Raw genomic sequence first — 18512 nt, 5'->3', positions numbered from 1 at the left:
TCTAAAAGCCAGACTCACAGCTGCTTGGCTTGGCTAATCAGGGGGCCACATCCACGCCAGACTTGGATTTCACATGAGACAGTCATGGCTTCCCCCAGAGAATCCTGGGAAGTGTAGTTTGTGAAGGGTGCTGAAAGGAGACTCCTATTCCACTGACAGAGCTCCAGTAGCCAGAGTGGTTTAACAGTCAGCTGCTCTGATTGAAGTCTGTGAGGGGAACAGGGCATCTCCTAGTAACTCTCAGCATCCTTCACTAACTACACTTCCCAGGATTATTTGAGAGAAGCCGTGGCTGTCCAAAGTGAAATAAAGGCCTGGTGTGGATGTGGCCAGGGGCAGCTTTGGTTTAAATTTGGATGGGAGGGTACATGTGCCTGCTGTAGAATAAAATGCTGAAAAGCAATGAAAGGAAAGGGGCTTCCCCTCTGCCCAGTGCCCACCCACCCAATCTCCTCCCTTCCCCCTACTTCTCCCCTCCCTGCCCCTCCCCCAGGTCAGTGCTGGACTACGACCTGGGAGACCAAGGTTTGAATCCGCACACAGCCATGAAGCTCACTGGGTGACCTTGGGCCAGTCACTGCCTCTCAGCCTCAGAGGAAGGCAATGGTAAAACCACCTCTGAATACCGTTTACCATGAAAACCCTATTCATAGGCTCACCATAAGTCGGTATCAACTTGAAGGCAGTCCATTTCCATTTTCAAACAGAAATAAATCCCACTGAACTCAAAAAGTATGCAAATGATCAAACCCACCCTCCCTTCTCCTCTCTCCTATCCCTTCCCTCTTGCCCCTTCCCTCCCCCTTCCTTTGCCTCTCCCTCCCCCTCCTGCTCCAGTCCCTTCCTCCTCCCCCCCATGGTCAGTTTTACTTAACTTAAGCATGATTGCACAGCAGTAACTATCACTGAACTCTATAAGCATGCAAATGATCAAACCTGCCCTCCCCTCCCCCTTCCTTTGCCCCTCTCTAATCCGCCCCTTCCCCCTCCTTCTCCCCCATGGCCATTTTTATCTATCCTAACCATGACTGCATAGGAGTAAATCCCACTGAACTCAATAAGCATGCAAACAATCAGACCTGCCTTTCCCCTCCTTCGCCTCTCCTCTCTCTTCTTCCTCCCCTCCCCTCTTCCTCCTCCCCTGCCCACTCCAGCCCTCCCTCCTCCCCCCCAGTCAGTTTTACCTATCCTAAGCATGATTGCATGGGAGTAAATCCCACTGAACTCAATAAACAATAAAAATGTGACCATAGCTCAACGGCAGAGCTGAACCACTTCAGATGGGGGTCAGGTAAGAGGTCACAGGAAAGACATCTCTGCCTGGGACCCTGAAGACCTGCTGTACATCAGAGCAGGCAACATTGGGCTATAGATTTGACCTAGTAAAAGGCAGCTTCCTGTAATGGTTTCCTCGGGACATTGTTCACTCAGGTAACAGTGAACCCATTGCCCCTCACATCAAGTGCCCTAGCCTAAAGCAGTGTAAGGTTCCCCCTCCTCTTCTCTGTCAGGGGAAGTATCCTGAAATCCACCTAACTGATCAGAGAGGAAAGAAAGCACCTTGTACACTTTCCCTGCTTATAGCTGCTGTTGTGGCCAGCAGTCGTGTAATTGTCCAGGATCTCAAGAGGTCTTAGACCCTTTACTATTTTGGGAGCAGGGTCCCAGCAGAGTGTCTCTGTCTCCGGCAACCTATGAGCCAATGAGCATGAAAGAGAAGTGCATTAGCCACTCAGAAGAGTCCTCTAACATATTTCCTTGTCCTTTCCTGCTGTTTGGAGCCAATAAGAGTGAAGGGAGGTGAGTTAGCTACTGTTATTGTTATGTGCCTTCAAGTCGATTACGACTTATGGCAACCCTATGAATCAGTGACCTCCAGTAGCATCTGTCATGAACCACCCTGTTCAGATCTTGTAAGTTCAGGTCTGTGGCTTCCTTTATGGAATCAATCCATCTCTTGTTTGGCCTTCCTCTTTTTCTAATCCCTTCTGTTTTCCCCAGCATTATGGTCTTTTCAAGTGAATCATGTCTTCTCATGATGTGTCCAAAGTACGATAACCTCAGTTTTATCATTTTAGTTTCAAGTGATAGTTCTGGTTTAATTTGTTCTAACACCCAGTTATTTGTCTTTTTCGTGGTCCATGGTATCTGCAAAGCTCTCCTCCAACACCACATTTCAAATGAGTTGATTTTTCTCTTATCCATTTTTGTCACTGTCCAACTTAAACATCCATACATAGAGATTGGGAATACCATGGTCTGAATGATCCTGACTTTAGTGTTCAGTGATACATCATTGCATTTGAGGACCTCTTCTGGTTCTCTCATAGCTGCCCTCCCCAGTCCTAGCTTTCTTCTGATTTCTTGACTATTGTCCCCATTTTGGTTAATGACTGTGCTGAGATATTGATAATCTTTGACAAGTTCAGTGTCCTCATTGTCAACTTTAAAGCTACATAAATCTTCTGTTGTCATTACTTTAGTCTTTTTGACGTTCAGCTGTAATCCTGCTTTTGTGCTTTCCTCTTTAACTTTCATAATTCATTTCAAATCATTACTGGTTTCTGCTAGTAGTATGGTATCGTCTGCATATCTTAAATTATTGATATTTCTCCCTCCAATTTTCACACCTCCTTCATCTTGGTCCAATCCTGCTTTCCGTATTATATGTTCTGCATATAGATTAAACAAATAGGGTGACAAAATATACCCCTGTCTCGCACCCTTTCCAATGGGGAACCAATTGGTTTCTCCATATTCTGTCCTTACAGTAGCCTCTTGTCCAGAGTATAGGTTGCGCATCAGAACAATCAGATGCTGTGGCACCCCCATTTCTTTTAAAGCATTCCAGTTTTCCATGATCTACACAGTCAAAGGCTTTGCTGTAATCTATAAAGCACAGGGTGATTTTCTTCTGAAATTCCCTGCTCCGTTCCATTGTCCAACGTATGTTTGCGATATGATCTCTGGTGCCTCTTCCCTTTCTAAATCCAGCTTGGACCTCTGGCATTTCTCGCTCCATATATGGTAAGAGCCTTTGTTGTAGAATCTTGAGCATTACTTTACTTGCATGGGATATTAAGGCAATAGTTTGATAATTACTGCATTCCCTGGGATCCCCTTTCTTTGGAATTGGGATGTATATGGAACGCTTCCAGTCTGTGGAACATTGTTTAGTTTTCCATATTTCTTGACCAATATTTGTCAAAATTTGGACAGATTCAGTCTCAGTAGCTTGTAACAACTCTATTGGTATGCCATCTGTTCCTGGTGATTTGTTTTTCCAAGTATTTTAAGAGCAGCTTTCACCTCACATTCTAAAATTTCTGGTTCTTCATCATATGATTCCCCCATGAATGAATCTGTCATCCTGGCATCTCTTTTATAGAGTTCTTCAGTGTATTGCTTCCATCTTCCTTTTATTTCATCTCAATCAGTCAGTGTGTTCCCCAGTTGATTATTCAACATCCCTACTCTTGGTTTAAATTTCCCTTTCATTTCTCTATTATTTTGGAATAGGGCTCTTGTTCTTCCCTTTTTGTTGTCCTCTTCTATTTCTATACAGTAACTATTGTAATAGTTCTCTTTGTCCCTACATACTAGTCGCTGTATTGTTGTATTTAGGGTTCTCACTGTGTTTCTATCTCCTTTTGCTTTTGCTTTCCTTCTCTTCTCTTAGCCACTGAGATATTTTTTCCAGTAGATAACACTCTCCTCTTTGTGCTTTTTGGCTCCTAGGGAATTAATTCTGTTGTGGAAGAACGTATTAACAAGAATCACATTCTCAAACCAGCAACAAAAAAAGAGGGAGGAGCATGGCTGTGATTATCATGAAGGAACCCTGCTCTTCTGAATTTCCCACTGCACTTCTGGTGGACAGAGAAGAGGATAAATAAAATATTTTCCCTTGCATAACAAGCCACCTCCAAGTGGGGCAACTGTAAAACAGATAAAACTGTAAAACAGACAAAACTCTCCAGCCACCTTCACATTTTTGGTTATTTCCCTCCCCTCCCCCCTCAATCCTGGAAACTGTAGTTTAGCTCTCATCGAGCTATAGTTGCCAATACCCTTAATAAACTACAGTTCCCATGATTCTTTGGGGGACATAGTGCGGCCATATTTGAAACTGCTAGCATACTAACCAAGTTAGTGCTGCAGTGGGCAGCTCTGATTTAAGTCCCTCATATTTGCATATAAGAGTGTAAAATCTCTCATTCCCCCCCCACACACACGTAGGCAGCCCTGAAAAACGTTGCTGCAGCTGTTCCATCCTCCAAGAGTATCATACAATTTAAATCTTAAGTTTTCCACTCCTTGTGACAACTAGGAACTTGTCTTTGTAAAATCCATCAAATCAAATTAAAAGGTCAAAATGTCTGGCCGCTCTCCTCTTGATCTCTGTGTCTGAAGTCCTCAATCTTGTCAGATTCATGGCTGAGCATCTGCATTGTCTCCTGCTTTACTAGGCAGGAATTCAGATTCACAAGGTTGCTTGCAATAGATACTACTGCTTTTGGAGTGGGAAAGGAGGTTGGGCTGGGCTAGGCTGGGCTAAAAGAGGGGGAGGAGTCGATGCAGAGCTACATCTACGTCGAAGCTGTCCATCCATTTCCGCGCTTTGCAGATTGTTGCTGTTTGTGCTGACTGTAATACTCTGGGTGTGGGTGTGTGTAATAGCGGTGTGTGTTGCGCGACCGAGTTCCAAAGGAAATGCCTCAAGGGTATCAATAGCCGCTACTGAGTCTCGGCAGGTGAAAGCCGATCAGACGCCTAGATTCTGCTTTTCTCGCTCCACAAAAAGGTTCCGAAATGGTTCGGGCGCAACTGCTACGGGCCTTAATCATGGGCCCTCCCGGCTCTGGAAAAGGCACCGTGTCCTCCCGCATCGTCAAGCACTTCGCTCTGAAACATCTCTCCAGCGGTGATATTTTGCGGGACAATATGAACAAGAGAACTGGTAGGAACCCTTAGTGCGTTGGTGCTGGGTGGTGGCTACCTAGAAGGTATAATTTCTACAAACAATGCTCCGTGAATCCTTCCCTTCCAGAGGCTGCAAACAGCTGGCATCCAGTGAATTTCCCTGGAGGAGGGAAGGCAAAATTAGAAATTGTGTTGTTATTTTTTTCACCTAGAAGGGTGCCTCCAGTGTCTTAAACAAATGAACAACAGACAGCAATTCAACAGATGTATCCCCCCACATATTATTGTTGTGATGTACGTTGGGGACATCTTTATGCTGTTCCTTCCTGGTAGTAACTGCTGGTAGAGATATGAGATCCTGAATGCATCAACTCCCTGTAAGGGTCTGTTGCGTATGCCACTGTCCTCTGGTCTTTTGGCTCATTAGAGCAGCTCTATCACTACTGCTTAACAAATGAGCGGCCAGCCTTGTTGCACAGGAGTAGAAGTTCATGGCATTTCTTTGGGGGCTTGGCTGTGGCATAGTCAGTCACATTCTTCTGCCACCCTCTGCTATTCCATGCTGCAAACTTACAGATAGGTCTGAGTTTAAACTATACAGGGGGCAAGTGCCCCCTACCTAGTATATTTTGCTCACCTAGAAATATACTTTGCCTTTCTGTGCATCCCCCCCCCCCGAAAATTTTTTCTGGTGTCGTTGCTGGATGGAACATATCTAGAATCCTCTTTAGAGTAGCACTATATGTAACATTTTGGATGTGTGGCATGCTTGCCTCATTGGTTTAATGCATCAGTTTAGTGCTGGAAGCATGCTGAGAATGTCAGAATAGCCCTTTCTGAAGTAGTCTAGTAGGCATCATCTGATAAGTTCTGTTGGCAGCTAATAAAATGTACCTGTTTTGCTAAGGCCTGAGATCTGGGAGCTCTTTATTATTTCTTTTGTAAATTGAAATGGAATACTGTTTCTGAGCTATTGTTGGCTTTGTACTTAATCTTTGTGCTTTTAAAGTGAATTGTTTTAAGATCTTTGTCTATTTGAGGGTCCAGAAAAAAGGGGCATATGAATATGAATCTAGTCCAGCAGTCTGTTTCCAATATCAGTCAGTCAAGTGCCTCTGGAAAAGTGTGAAGGCAGCAGACCTTGTTAGTTGCCATAGATGTATGGCATTCAAAAATATGCTGCTTCTGAAGTTCCATTTGTCCATTCTGACTAGTAAGTGTTGCTAGATTCCCCCCCTTATTATAAAGCCCAACCCCAACCCCCATTGCAGGACTTGAACTCATGACTCCAGTAACTGTTTCCATGTGAAAGCATTACGCTTAGCTAGTGCTAAAGTGCTGAGAAGAGTTTATAATCTGCATTGGAAATACCATAATTCTGTGTAGCATGAAAAATAGCCCTCAGGTGATTTTTGAATTGCACCATGTGTCATTTCACCCTTAGTATAGCAAAAACAAGACCAGGAGCAGACTGCGGTACAGATCATGAACTGATCATATCGAAAATCAGAGTAAAGCTAAAGAAGAACAACAAAGCACACATAATGCCAAAATACAATTTAAATAACATCCCAGAAGAGTATAAAGATCAAATAAGGAACCGTTTTGAGGCTTTAAACTTAGTTGACAGAGAACCAGAAGAACTATGGACTGAAGTCAGGGACATTATCAGGGAAGAATGCAAAAAGACAATACCTCTAGTTAAAAAGAGAGAAAGACCTCAATGGATGACTGAAGAAACTCTTAAAATGGTTAAAGAGAGAAGGAAAGCAAAAGGAGCTAGCACTTCTTAACTTGTACATAAATGAAGCCTCACTCACCGTGTAACTGATGAGTGGGGCCTAGTTGCAGTCGGAGGCGAAGCTGCTGCCTCCATCTTCTGTAAGGGCAAAGTCGCGCGTCGCGTCTATTACGCACGCGCGACGTGCAGCGTGAGGGGGCGGGGCTTAAGGGCCTATTTAAGCCCAGCCGCCCCTTCCTACCCCCTCTTTGCTCACATGACATGGATGGCAAGGGACAGAGCAGCTTGAAGACGGAGCTGCAGAACAGCGTTTTTTTGCGGTGCAAGGAGCCTTTTGCAGGCCAATTTTGGCCTCCTTATTTCCCCATTAGGGGTGTGGGCTGCAGGCAGGGTGGTCGCGTGCCTGGAGAAGCGGCTGCGGCTGGAGTGGGCCTTGTTAAAGGGGCCTACTCAGCCAAACGTGGCTGGCACACACACACACACGGCTGGCAACACAATTGTAATCTGAATTACACAATTAGATTCTATTGAATATAAATAAATTATAGGTGCTGCATGGCTTATGATTAGGGGTTTTATACATTAAACAGTGTCTTATAATAGTTTAATAATAATATTGGTATTGCATTGTTTGACACTGATACTGTTTGTGTATTTATTGTTGTGAGCTAAGAACTGCAATAGGTTAATTTCACCACACAGCATTTCTAATAATTATTATTATATAATTATATTCATAATTATAATTATAAGCCAATGACTGGGAATAAGGGAATCACACATACAGTCATTGGGTATAATATTGTTATTAATAACAATAATATTCATAATTATAATTATGTCAGGGTGGATTTAAAGCAATAATGCCACCCAAGAAAGGAAATGGGGTGTGTGTGAAAGGTCCCCTCATAAAATGCAGGCCTTTGGGCATTTTTAAATCACCCTACCCATACGCCTGGGATAGGTTTTGGTGTAGTGGTTGAGGTTGGGACTGCGACCCGGGAGATCAGGGTTCAAATCTTCCCAACAGCAGTGGGCTGCAGGCTTAGAACGAATTATGGGAGAGGAGGCTGCACAAGCCTTTCGAGCCTCAACAGGCCCTATTTCCCCCCTCTTTTTGTTGCCAAGGCTGGGTAGGGGGCGCAAGACGGTGAAGGATGTGGTTGACACATTGGCAGCCTCTCTTGGCCATTGTGCAGGGTTCTTTGGTTAGGCTTATGGCCTTTGCATGACTAGGGCCTATATTAAGTTCAAGGCACTTTATTCTATTAATTTTATTACATGGTGGCTGCTTTGGGGGGTGCAGAGCTGGTTAGGCTTCTGACTTCCTGCTAGGCCCAGGAATATATTAGGTTGAGGTAGTTAATTCTATTATTATTATATTACAAGTGGCCTTTGTAGGGCCAGGTGAGCCTTTTGGGCCTTTCGGCCTTCAGATTTGGATACTAATGGTGTGGAGAGATGACAAGGTTTGCTAGAAAACGTCTACATCACTGTAACTTAGATGACAGTGATCCTTTTCCACGTGACAGTTACACATTCCTTGTTAACTCTGAGACAGAAGTTGCATTTATTTGAATTTGGTCTCATATCAACAACAAAGCATATGGCATTTGTTATATTCAAAGAGGAATATGTAAACCTCTGTAGGGAATTGAAGGTCTAGCAGATGATAATGGGGCTTGATGGGTGGATAGGAATAAAGAGGAAAGACAGGCTACTTATTAGGCTCTTATCCTCATTTTTAGGATTTTAGACCTTACTAAAACAGGGGGTGGCCTTGACAAGATCTTAGACTATTGTGACACGGAAGCTGCCTTTTAAGATTCAGGCATACTCTTCATTCTTTCTTGATTTTACAACAACATTTCTGATATCATTTACCTGAAGTCATATATATATATATATATATATATATATATATATATATATATATATATATATATATATATATATATATATATATATATATATATATATATATATATATATATATATATAGAAGAACTATGGACTGAAGTCAGGGACATGATCAGGGAAGAATGCAAAAAGACAATACCTCTAGTTAAAAAGAGAGAAAGACCTCAATGGATGACTGAAGAAACTCTTAAAATGGTTAAAGAGAGAAGGAAAGCAAAAGGAGCTAGCACTTCGTAACTTGTACATAAAGATACTCATTGGTCTGGTTTGCAAACAAGCAAGCTTAATGGTGTACAGAAAGAAAATCATGGTTGCTGTGCTCTTTCTCCACTCCTGCTGCCACCGTGCTACTAGGAGCTAAGTCATGGTTTGGCTTAGCATTGCATCCAAACTCAAGGTCATGGTTTGTCCTGCTCCAAACAAACCACAAGTTGTAACTAAGGCTTGATCTTGGTTTACCACTCATGATCTGTTTGGGGGAAACAAACTACTTCCCCAGGTTTGGGAAAAACACTAACGTCCTTCACAGTAAGCCGTAGTTTGTCTTAACTTTGCATGCAAATAAGATTAGTGTCATTGTAGTTCTTTTCATCTCATGTAATGTTGAATCTGAGGCATCTAGCTATTTTGAGTTTACATTTGCTACAGTCACAAGTTCATGAAAGTTAAACATTTACATATATTGATACTTAAAAGGTTGACATGCCTGACCATGCTGATACTCTTTCCTCACTGCTCCTGATGTCCTTTGCCTTTTATAGACTGGGTGAAGGCAACCAGTTTATGGGTTTATAGCTGAAATGGGATGAAGTTAAAAGTGCACCATGGATGGAGGGGGAAGCAAAGACAATGAAATAAGGCAGAGACATTATGATGGGCAGTTTGCTAAAGACATGGGCTTTTTTATGTAGCGTTTGAGCAATGTGTAGGAAAACAAAATGAAAGGCCTTCTTTGCATCTTAGGCCTATGCAGATGTGTTTGGAAGTTGAGCCCTACTGAGTTCAAGGGAATACTTCTAAATAGGTGTACAGCTATGCAGCCAATAGGATCTGGAAAATGTACAGTGAAAGAACTTTGGGAGAGAACTATGGACAGAGTTTCCTGTTTGGTATAATAGATGGGAGGAGAGAGATTAATGGAGAGTGCTCTGGAAGTGTGGAAATCAGGCTGCAATCCTATATACACTCACCTGAGAGTAAGGCCCATTGAAAACAATGGGGCTGTCTTCCGAGTAGACATATGTAGGATTTCAGGTCAAATCAGATCCTTTATTTGCATTAGCCACAAGCCATTGCAATTGGAATATATACAATATATAATCTAATACAATATATAAAAACAATAAAAAGCAGATATACTGCTTAATCAAAATTTCCTACTAAAATTCTAGCATTTATGTAGGATACCGATAGATAAAATTGATATATCCAAAATCCATCAACGTAAGAGAAATGGACAAGTAAAACTATCAGCTAAAAAGGAGTTGTGTGTAGGATTGCAGTGTAAGTGCAGTCAAAATGCAAAGCTTTTAGTTATAAGAGATAAGCAAAAAGGAGAGAAAGGGACATATTTACTCCTATAGCTAAGCTGTCAGAGAAATAACTGAGGAAAAGGTATTGCAGGTGGTAGAGGTAATCAGCTGGAGGCAGATCTTGAAGAAAGAGCCCAAGAAGTGGTTTGTTTTTTTAAATAGAATTTGTTATTGGCCAGGTGGTGGAGGGAATAACATACTGAATGCAGGTAAGTTCCTAAGACCACAGGCTTAAGCCTGCTTGCTTGCAATTGAACTCAGTGGGACCTGCTCTTAAGTTAACATTTTGGAATAAAGGTGTAAATACCAAAAATGGTTAAGAAAAGAAGAGCTGGCAGATCTGCTGAAGGAGCAACTAGCCAGATAGAGTAACCTTGTTAAGAAAGTACCGGGAGAACACTGTGGACATAGAAAGCAAGGTAGAAAGTGGAGTGAGGAGGCTGTTGAGACTGTAGGACTAGATGTTGGATTTGAGGAGTTTGGGAGATGGGAGATTTTGTTGAGAGATGCGTAATTGATACTCCTCAAAATCCTGCCCCTCCCCATGAGAGGCAGTCATGGAAGGAAAGGAGTAAAAAGGTTCTTTTACTTCCCTTTCCATTACAGACCCTTCCATGTGATTGGGCTTTAAAAATGTCAGAGTATGCTACCTTAGAGAGCCAGTGTAGCTTAGTGGTTAAGGTGTTGGACTACGTCCTGGGAGACCAGGGTTCGGATCCCCACACAGCCATGAAGCTCACTGGGTGACCTTGGGCCAGTCACTGCCTCTCAGCCTCATGAAAACCCTATTCATAGGGTCACCATAAGTCAGAATCGACTTGAAGGCAGTACACACACAACACTACCTTAACTCAACAGTGTTTAGTATAAATCCCTCTTCCAAAGACTGAACATGTGGAAGAATTAATTAGACTGTGGGCTAATTATTTTGAACACAATGTGTATAACCTTGACTTCTGCAAGAGGAGGTTTTTGGAGCCTGTACTCGATTGCTCTGCTCCTGATTTCCTGCTGAATGTACAATGCGTGATGCTCTGACCTAGCCCTATAACAAAGCCCTGACACTCTTAAAGTCACTTGTTTTCCCTGGTATTTCTCTACAAGACAGGAATGTTTTTAATAAAAAACAGGAAATTCGGAAACAAGTGCATGCAAGTTGTTTAGTTCCATGTAAGGTTCTGAGGCTTTTTTTTTGTTTTTGCTTCCACAGAAATCGGCATCCTTGCTAAGTCGTATATTGATCAAGGGCGACTGATTCCCGATGACATTATGACGCAGCTGATGCTAAATGAGCTGAAAACGCTAGAGCAGAATCACGTGTTGCTGGATGGTGAGAATCTGATAGTAGCATCTCTGTGCAAAGCTCTCATCCTTGCCTGAACAGAAATGATGGTGGGGACAGAAATTCTGGAATATCTATGGGAAGAAGCAGAACTTTGGGGAAGGGCCATAGCTCAGTGGTAGAGCATCTGCTTTGCATGCAGAAGGTCCCAAGTTCAATCTCTGGCATCTCCAGGTAGAGCTGGGAAATCTTGGAGAGCCGTTGCTGTAATATTTGCAAGTGTTAAAATGAACTCAGTTGCCAGTCAATGAAGACAATACTGAGCTAGGTGGACCAATAGTCTGCCTTGGTATAAGGGAGTGTCCTAACTCTCAGATTTGGGGCAATTGCATTACTATTTTACAAAGTGGTCCAAGGGCTGCCGTTGTTGTTGCTGTTGTTCATTCCTAAAGCAAAGCCACCGTGGTGCACTTGACAGTGCAACTATCACATACTTGTGGGGAAATGAGGCTGCTAAAGCCCACAGCTGCCATGTGATTGGTGGAGGAATGCTGCAACATGATGGTATGGCATTGTCACCAGGCATTGTATGGGGGAAAAGATGGGTCTGACCGACCAAAAGGGGCCTCTTGACAGTGCATTCAATACATCCCATACAGAAAGGACAAGCGGATAAATCTTCTGAGAAGGTTTTCTCCCTCTCTGGAATCTTGTAGGTCAGCCCAAATCCGGGCCTTCACAACTTCCTGAAAAAAAGATTTTTATGATGAAAGCGCGCAGGCTTCAGGGAGAGATGAAATGCATGGTTACTTTAGATTTTTTTTTTTTGCTTTATGCTGCCTGCTTTTATCTGTGACACTGAATTTTATGATGTTGTTGATTTCCTCTTGTTTTATTTATTGCTAAATATGGGTTTAATGTTTAATGTGATGCCAATGGACCTTTGGGTGAAGGACAGACTACAGATATTTTAAAGCTAAATAGATAAATAATGAAATGAATCCTGTTGCTTGGGATGTGTCCTTTAGCATTATTTTTAAAAAGTACTATCTGTTTTTGTTTAAAAACTAAGATCCTGGGGATCATCCCCAATCTTTATAAACTTAGAACAAGGAACCTTGGATCAATCAATGAAGCTCTGCTTCAGGTATCATCTTAAGCAGCAGCATTTCTGTTTCTTCAAAGCTCTGGGGAGGTTTGTACACACTGTTGTCTGTTCCAACTTTACAGAAGAATAGCCTCTCTTTCAAAATCCAATAACATTTAAATTATCTTGACTCCAGCTTTTGAGTGGGCTCATGTAAGGCAAGGTGGCCTTTAAGATATCGGGGTCCCAGGCTGTGTAGACCTTTGAAGGCGGTCGGGGGAACCCAGGACCTGGGGCCAAATACAGTTCTCTTTATGCAGCCCTCAAGGCTCTCCCCATCGCAGGCCCCTCCTTAGCGCTGCTCCACCCACTCCTCAAGTGCTTTAGCCTGGCTGGAAAGTATCCTTGAACAATGATCATGCCTCTTGCTTGCCTGGATGGAGAGGTGTTCGTAGAAACCGCTTAAATGCAGCTTACTGTGCAAAGGCAAGAGTCGCATCTGTTGCTCTGCCCACCTTTTGCCTCTGGCAGCATCCAATGGCATATGGCCCTTAAAAGGGCACCCATGAGAGAATGTGGCTCTGTGGCTGAAGAAAGTTCCCCACTCCTGCTTTAAGGGCTAAAATGAGTACCCTCTTCATAACAAGTGTAATTCACCCAGAACAAATTGAAAATGGGACTGTCCTCTTGCACCAGAAGGATTTTCTGACCAGCCTGGGTCTGACATCAGGCCTAGTTCAGTTTCTAACTAAACTACAATAGAATGTTGTTCAGTTTGGTGTGTCATCTACTCTGCCTTGCAGGCTTTGATCTGGTAACAGAATTGCAACACTGGAAACAGTCATAATACCATACCGTCCAACTCCATGATACACAGCAAGACCACTCTCCCCTTAAGTAAATGCCCAAGATCTAGCTGCTCCACTTCTGTGAAATGGGTACACTATTTGGGCAGAGCTAATTCTCCTGATTACTCAAGCAAGGAAGCAAAGCAACGGGAGGAAAGCAGTGGGTGTTAGCGCATGTCTTTAAGAATTCACATTTCTATACTTCTAGGTTTTTACAAGGGCATTATGTCTTTTCACAGGTTTCCCCAGGACAGTTCCACAGGCTGAAGACCTGGATAAAGCATGTCCAATAGACACTGTGATTGACTTGGATGTGCCTTTTGAGACTATCAGACAACGCTTGACTGCACGCTGGATTCATCCTGCTAGTGGCAGGGTCTACAACCTTGAATTCAATCCTCCCAAGGTCCCTGTAAGTAATATTTATTTATTATTTATTTACTTACTATTTACTTATTATTATTTATTTACTATCCCAACAGTTTTTTTCTTCCTGTTTCTCATTAGCTGGTAATGGTTGAAACTGAGATGCTTCTGTTGGGAGTGAGAGACTGTAGATGAAGAATTGCTAAGTGCATTTGTAATATTTGGGAACATAGAGTGATATTTAGGTATTACTAAAAATTGCTCATTGTGTAAGTAAGTGCCTTTATCAATCTGCTATAAACAATGTTCTTCAACCTTGGATCCCCAGATGATGTTGGACTACAACTCCCATCAATTCCAGCCATCTTAGCTAATGGCCAAGGATGATGGGAGCTGTAGTCAAATAACATCTGGAGACCTAAGGTTGAAGAACAGTGTGCTATAAAATAAATATCCTGGTGCAATATAAAATCCAAGCATTACTTCTACCAGACATCCCAGAGTGGTTTACCATCAAATCCTCCTTCTTTGGAGAAATCTGGGAGCTGTAGCTCTGTGATGGGAATAGGGGTCTCCTAACAACTCTCAGCACCTTTAACAAACTACAGTTCTCAGGATTCTTTGGAGGAAGTCTTGACTGTTTAAAGTGGTATGATAGTGCTTTAAATGTATAGTGCAGCTGTGGCCAAAGTGACATTGTATTGTGCCCGAGTCTTGCCCTTTACCATAATCAGGGCCGTGATGATATTACTGGAGACCCTCTTGTTCAAAGAGATGATGACAAACCAGAAACTGTTATGAAGAGGCTGAAATCTTATGAAATGGAAACCAAACCTGTCCTGGAGTATTACCGGTAAGTTCCTGTTTCTCTCTCACCCTTTTCTCTTTAGAATCCTCACAGCAGATCAGAGCTTACTTTAGATGTTCTATAGAAGTGGACAAACTGGAGGCATGACTGACTTTGCTTCTCTCCCTGCGCTTCTGGAACTTGTGCAAAGGGAGAAATGGCACATTCTGTCCCTGTACAAGAGTGTTCTTGTCACTTCTGTTGAAACATCTGAATTTGTCTTTTGTAGTCTAGGTGTAGTTGAGAAGGTTTTGCCTGGAGTTACATGGCATGTTTCTGGCTGAACATTTACTTTTGAATTCTGGTCATCTATGTCCAAGCCCTGCCTCCTAGCTCTGCCAGGAATGGGAAACCTGTGGCCTCCAAGAAGATGTTGGAGTCCAACTCCCATCAGTCCCGGCCACCATGACTAATGGTCAAGGATGATGGGAGCTGGAGTCCAACAGCACCTGGAGGGCTGCAGGTTCTCCAACTTTGGTTTAAGTAATTAGAAATGACACTGAGCTCCACCTACTACTATCACACTCTGTCAACAACTCCAAGTTCTTGGGCATTCATGTCATTGGTGACATAATAATTTTTTAATTATTCTGATTTTATGAGTATAGTTTTTAATTATCAGAAACAGTTTAATGCTATTTTAAATTAGAGTTCATTTTTAATTATATCTGTCTATATTTATTTACTTATGTATTATATGCTTTTAACTTTGGTAGGTTTTAATTGTATCTTTTTTATCTGGAAGCCGCCGTGAGTTCCAATCTGGAAAAACGGCGGGTTATAAATAAAGTTAATAAAATAAATAAATAAATAATCCATTCTTTGTAAGTGCCTATCGGCTTTCCAAGTAGAGGCTTCTGGTTCAATACTGGCAAGAACAGGGAACACTTTGCTTTCCTCTTTGCTGCCTTTCCTCAGCCTGTGGCATATATATCCATGCTCCCTTTTTCTTTGATTTGTATTTCCCTAGTTTAAAGATGAGCGCCTGTAGGGTGGATAAAAGGCAAGAGGCCTGTCTCCACAAAGATAAATCTGAAAGTGATGATGCTCTGCTTCCTCTCACTGCAGAACTGTGGTTGGAGAAGCTAGACCTGTGGAACATGTACCTCTCTGACTCTTCACTCTCTTGTAGAACCAGGGACATGTTACACGCAGAAGACAATTCTTATTTGTCAGGCAGCCCCCTCCTTTGGATAGACTTGAGCTCCAGCAGCTCAGACGTTCATTTTATGGCAGCCAAAGCATGACTAGGCAAATAGGATAGACTGGCCCCTTGCTGTGCTTCATAAAAGCGGCTTGCTCTAGAGCAGATGTGGGGAACCGTTGGCCCTCCAGATGTTACACCACCCATGAGCCCCAGCAAGCATAACCAATGGCCAGGGATGATGGGAGTTGTAGTTCAGCAACATCTGGAGGCCAGAGGTTCCTCATACCTACTCTAAAGTAATGGCAACTCCTTCTAAGCACCTGAGCGCCCATGTTGGCCATTATATGCTTGAGCCTTTGAGATTTTTCCCGAGACGGTGGCTAAATCACTTGGCTTCAGTGATCTATGCTCTGGTAACCTCTAGGTTGGATTACTGCAATTTGCTGTATGTGGTGCTGCATTTGAAGACTATTCAGAAATTGCAGCTGGTGCAGAACATCACAGCCAGACTGCTGATAGGAAGCAAACAGTCTGACCACCTAACCCCTGTCTTGGCACAACTGTGCTGGCTGCCTGTATGTTTCTGGGCCTAATTTGAAGTGCTGCTATTAACCTATAAAGCCCTATATAGGTCAGGATTGCAGTATCTTGCAGAAAGCCTCTCTGAGCCTGAGTCTACCCATACCCTTTTCTCTGAGGCTCTTCTCTAGATGCCCCCTCAGAGAGGCTTGGAAAGTGGCAACAAAGGAGAGGACCATTTTTGTGTCCTCGCCCCTTGCGTAATTGTCTCCAGAGTATAGCCAAGCTGACACTGACATAGTTGTCATGTCAGGTTAAGACTTTCCTCTTTGCCCAGCCATTTCAAGGCTTTATGATAGCATCACTTAGGCTTGCGGATAAATTCCTCTCCCTCACCCCTGCCCGGAGGATGGTATTCTAAGCTTTATGTGTTGATCTGTTGTGAAATGTTGATTGTTTTTAACCATTTTGTTTGTATTAAAACTTTACAATAAAGTTGCTTACAGATTGTCCTGTGTAAATAAAGTAAATTAAGATGTTAGCGGAGGGAGGCTCAAAGGCTTCTCCCCTCTCTGTATTTGTTGCAGTGGAGGGGGTTTTGCACTTAATTCATGGCTGAGCCAATCTTCTTTTGGTCATCTACTCCTTAAAAAGGCATTGCATCCTGTCTTGTTCTCATATTACCATCAGTAGCAGGGCTGTATGCATTTTATTATTGTGTCCCAAATCTAGAGTAGAGAGACAGAATTCAGTGTAAAGATTTTTGCTTCTATCTTTTCTTTTTAAAAAAAGCAAGCTTGAATCCTGTATGAATGCAACAGTAGGTTTGAAAATGTGCGAGATACACAGAAATGAAAAGCAAAGCTGAGCATGATTTCTAAAGAAATGTGTTAATTATGCAAAACACATACATCAACTTCTACAAATCATGGAATCCTGTTTTTGTTTTTTCCAGTTCGGATCTTAGATTGGAAAGGGGATAGGGCAGCAGAATGACTCCCTCAAAGATGTGAAAGAATGGTCAATAGGGAAACATGACTAACCTATCTCTCATCTCCTCTGTAGCCGGAAGGGAGTGTTGGAATCTTTCTCTGGAACAGAGACCAACAAAATCTGGCCCCACATTCACACTTTCCTTCAAACCAAGCTGCCCGACATGAGCCAGAAGGAAGCTTCTACTCACAGCTAAAGGAGGATCTGTTGCTGTATTGAGAAGGTAGAAGCTATTGGCTATGGCTAAGCTTCTAGAAATATATTTTCTAAACAGTAGTGAAATCATGGAGACGTTGGTGGGCTGGGTTTTTTATAAATTAAGTGTGCTATAATGATTAATAGCTGACTTAAAATCTCTGAAATGGCCACACTTCAACTCTGTGCCCTAATCTACGTAGTATTTTCTGTTGTGTGGTAGGGTGATTTTAAAAGTGCTAATTTTGTATTAGATGGACCTGAATTTTATAAAAAACAATTTAATATTAAACTGATTTTTAACAAAATACAGGTGAAGAACCAATGATTTGTCAAAGAACAACCAGGTACTGATTTGAAATGCCAATACTGTATGGAGGATGCAGTTGTACACAATGTATGTCTATTGGCATTCATACAAAAGATTTCAGTAGAAACATTAGGCCAGTCTGTTCTGTACTTTCTACTACAGTGATGGGGCACGTGGCTGCCAGGAATGAGTAATCTTGAAATTATTTTTTTGACAACCTCCGTACAAGATTTATTTATTTATAGTTTTTTATACAGCCACCCAGCAGTAAATATTCCCTGAGTTGCTTACAAACAAAATAAAAATATTCTGTACACTAATTAAAATCAACAATACATTAAAAAACAGCAAAACCAACCCTTGTAATGGAGACAGCATAAACAGCTAACAGCTTGACTAAAACCCTGCTAAGCCCAAGGTTAGTTTAACTATGCAATTTAAAAGCATAGGTGCAGAAAGATCTTCATGTGGTGCTGAAAATATGCTAGAGGGGCTTGCCTGGCAATTTGTCTGAGGGGGTAATTCCATAGTTAGGGTGATAGCACTGAAAAGATCCTCTTCTTGGTAGCCACCTGCTTTGCTTCACGTGGTGGGGATACCCAGAGCAGAGCCTCCAAAGAGGATCTTAAGGTTCAAGTAGAAATAGGCAGGGAGAGAGTGATTTTTCAGGGTGCCCGTTTTAACAGTTGAAATGGGCACAGAAATGGACAGGGAGCCAGCACAGCTGGTAAACTAGTGGCATTCTTGCATTCCTATTTTGAGCCAGCTGCAGTTTCCATGTTCAATGCATTGCAAGAGATTA

The 18512-nt window shown here is 42.4% G+C and overlaps 1 protein-coding gene across 2 annotated transcripts; it reads left to right on the top strand.

Annotated features, from left to right (window-relative positions):
* The first annotated feature begins 4567 nt into the window (after window positions 1-4567).
* On the top strand, window positions 4568-17708 carry AK3 (adenylate kinase 3). 2 transcript variants are annotated; one of them, XM_061629301.1, is made up of 5 exons: window positions 4568-4960; window positions 11327-11446; window positions 13573-13745; window positions 14434-14552; window positions 17168-17271. In XM_061629301.1, the coding sequence occupies exons 1-5, from the start codon at window positions 4813-4815 to the stop codon at window positions 17193-17195; spliced, it is 588 nt and encodes a 195-aa protein (XP_061485285.1). In that variant the 5' UTR covers window positions 4568-4812; the 3' UTR covers window positions 17196-17271. The 2 variants fall into 2 exon arrangements, with proteins under 2 accessions (XP_061485285.1, XP_061485275.1); XM_061629291.1 differs by lacking the exon at window positions 17168-17271 and adding an exon at window positions 17278-17708 and having other exon boundaries at window positions 4571-4960.
* Window positions 17709-18512: the final 804 nt, after the last annotated feature.

Source organism: Rhineura floridana, chromosome 1, assembly GCF_030035675.1.
Source record: "Rhineura floridana isolate rRhiFlo1 chromosome 1, rRhiFlo1.hap2, whole genome shotgun sequence".
NCBI lineage: Eukaryota > Metazoa > Chordata > Lepidosauria > Squamata > Rhineuridae > Rhineura > Rhineura floridana.
Note: the sequence above shows the minus strand (reverse complement) of the source record. Positions and strands in the feature narration are given on the sequence as shown.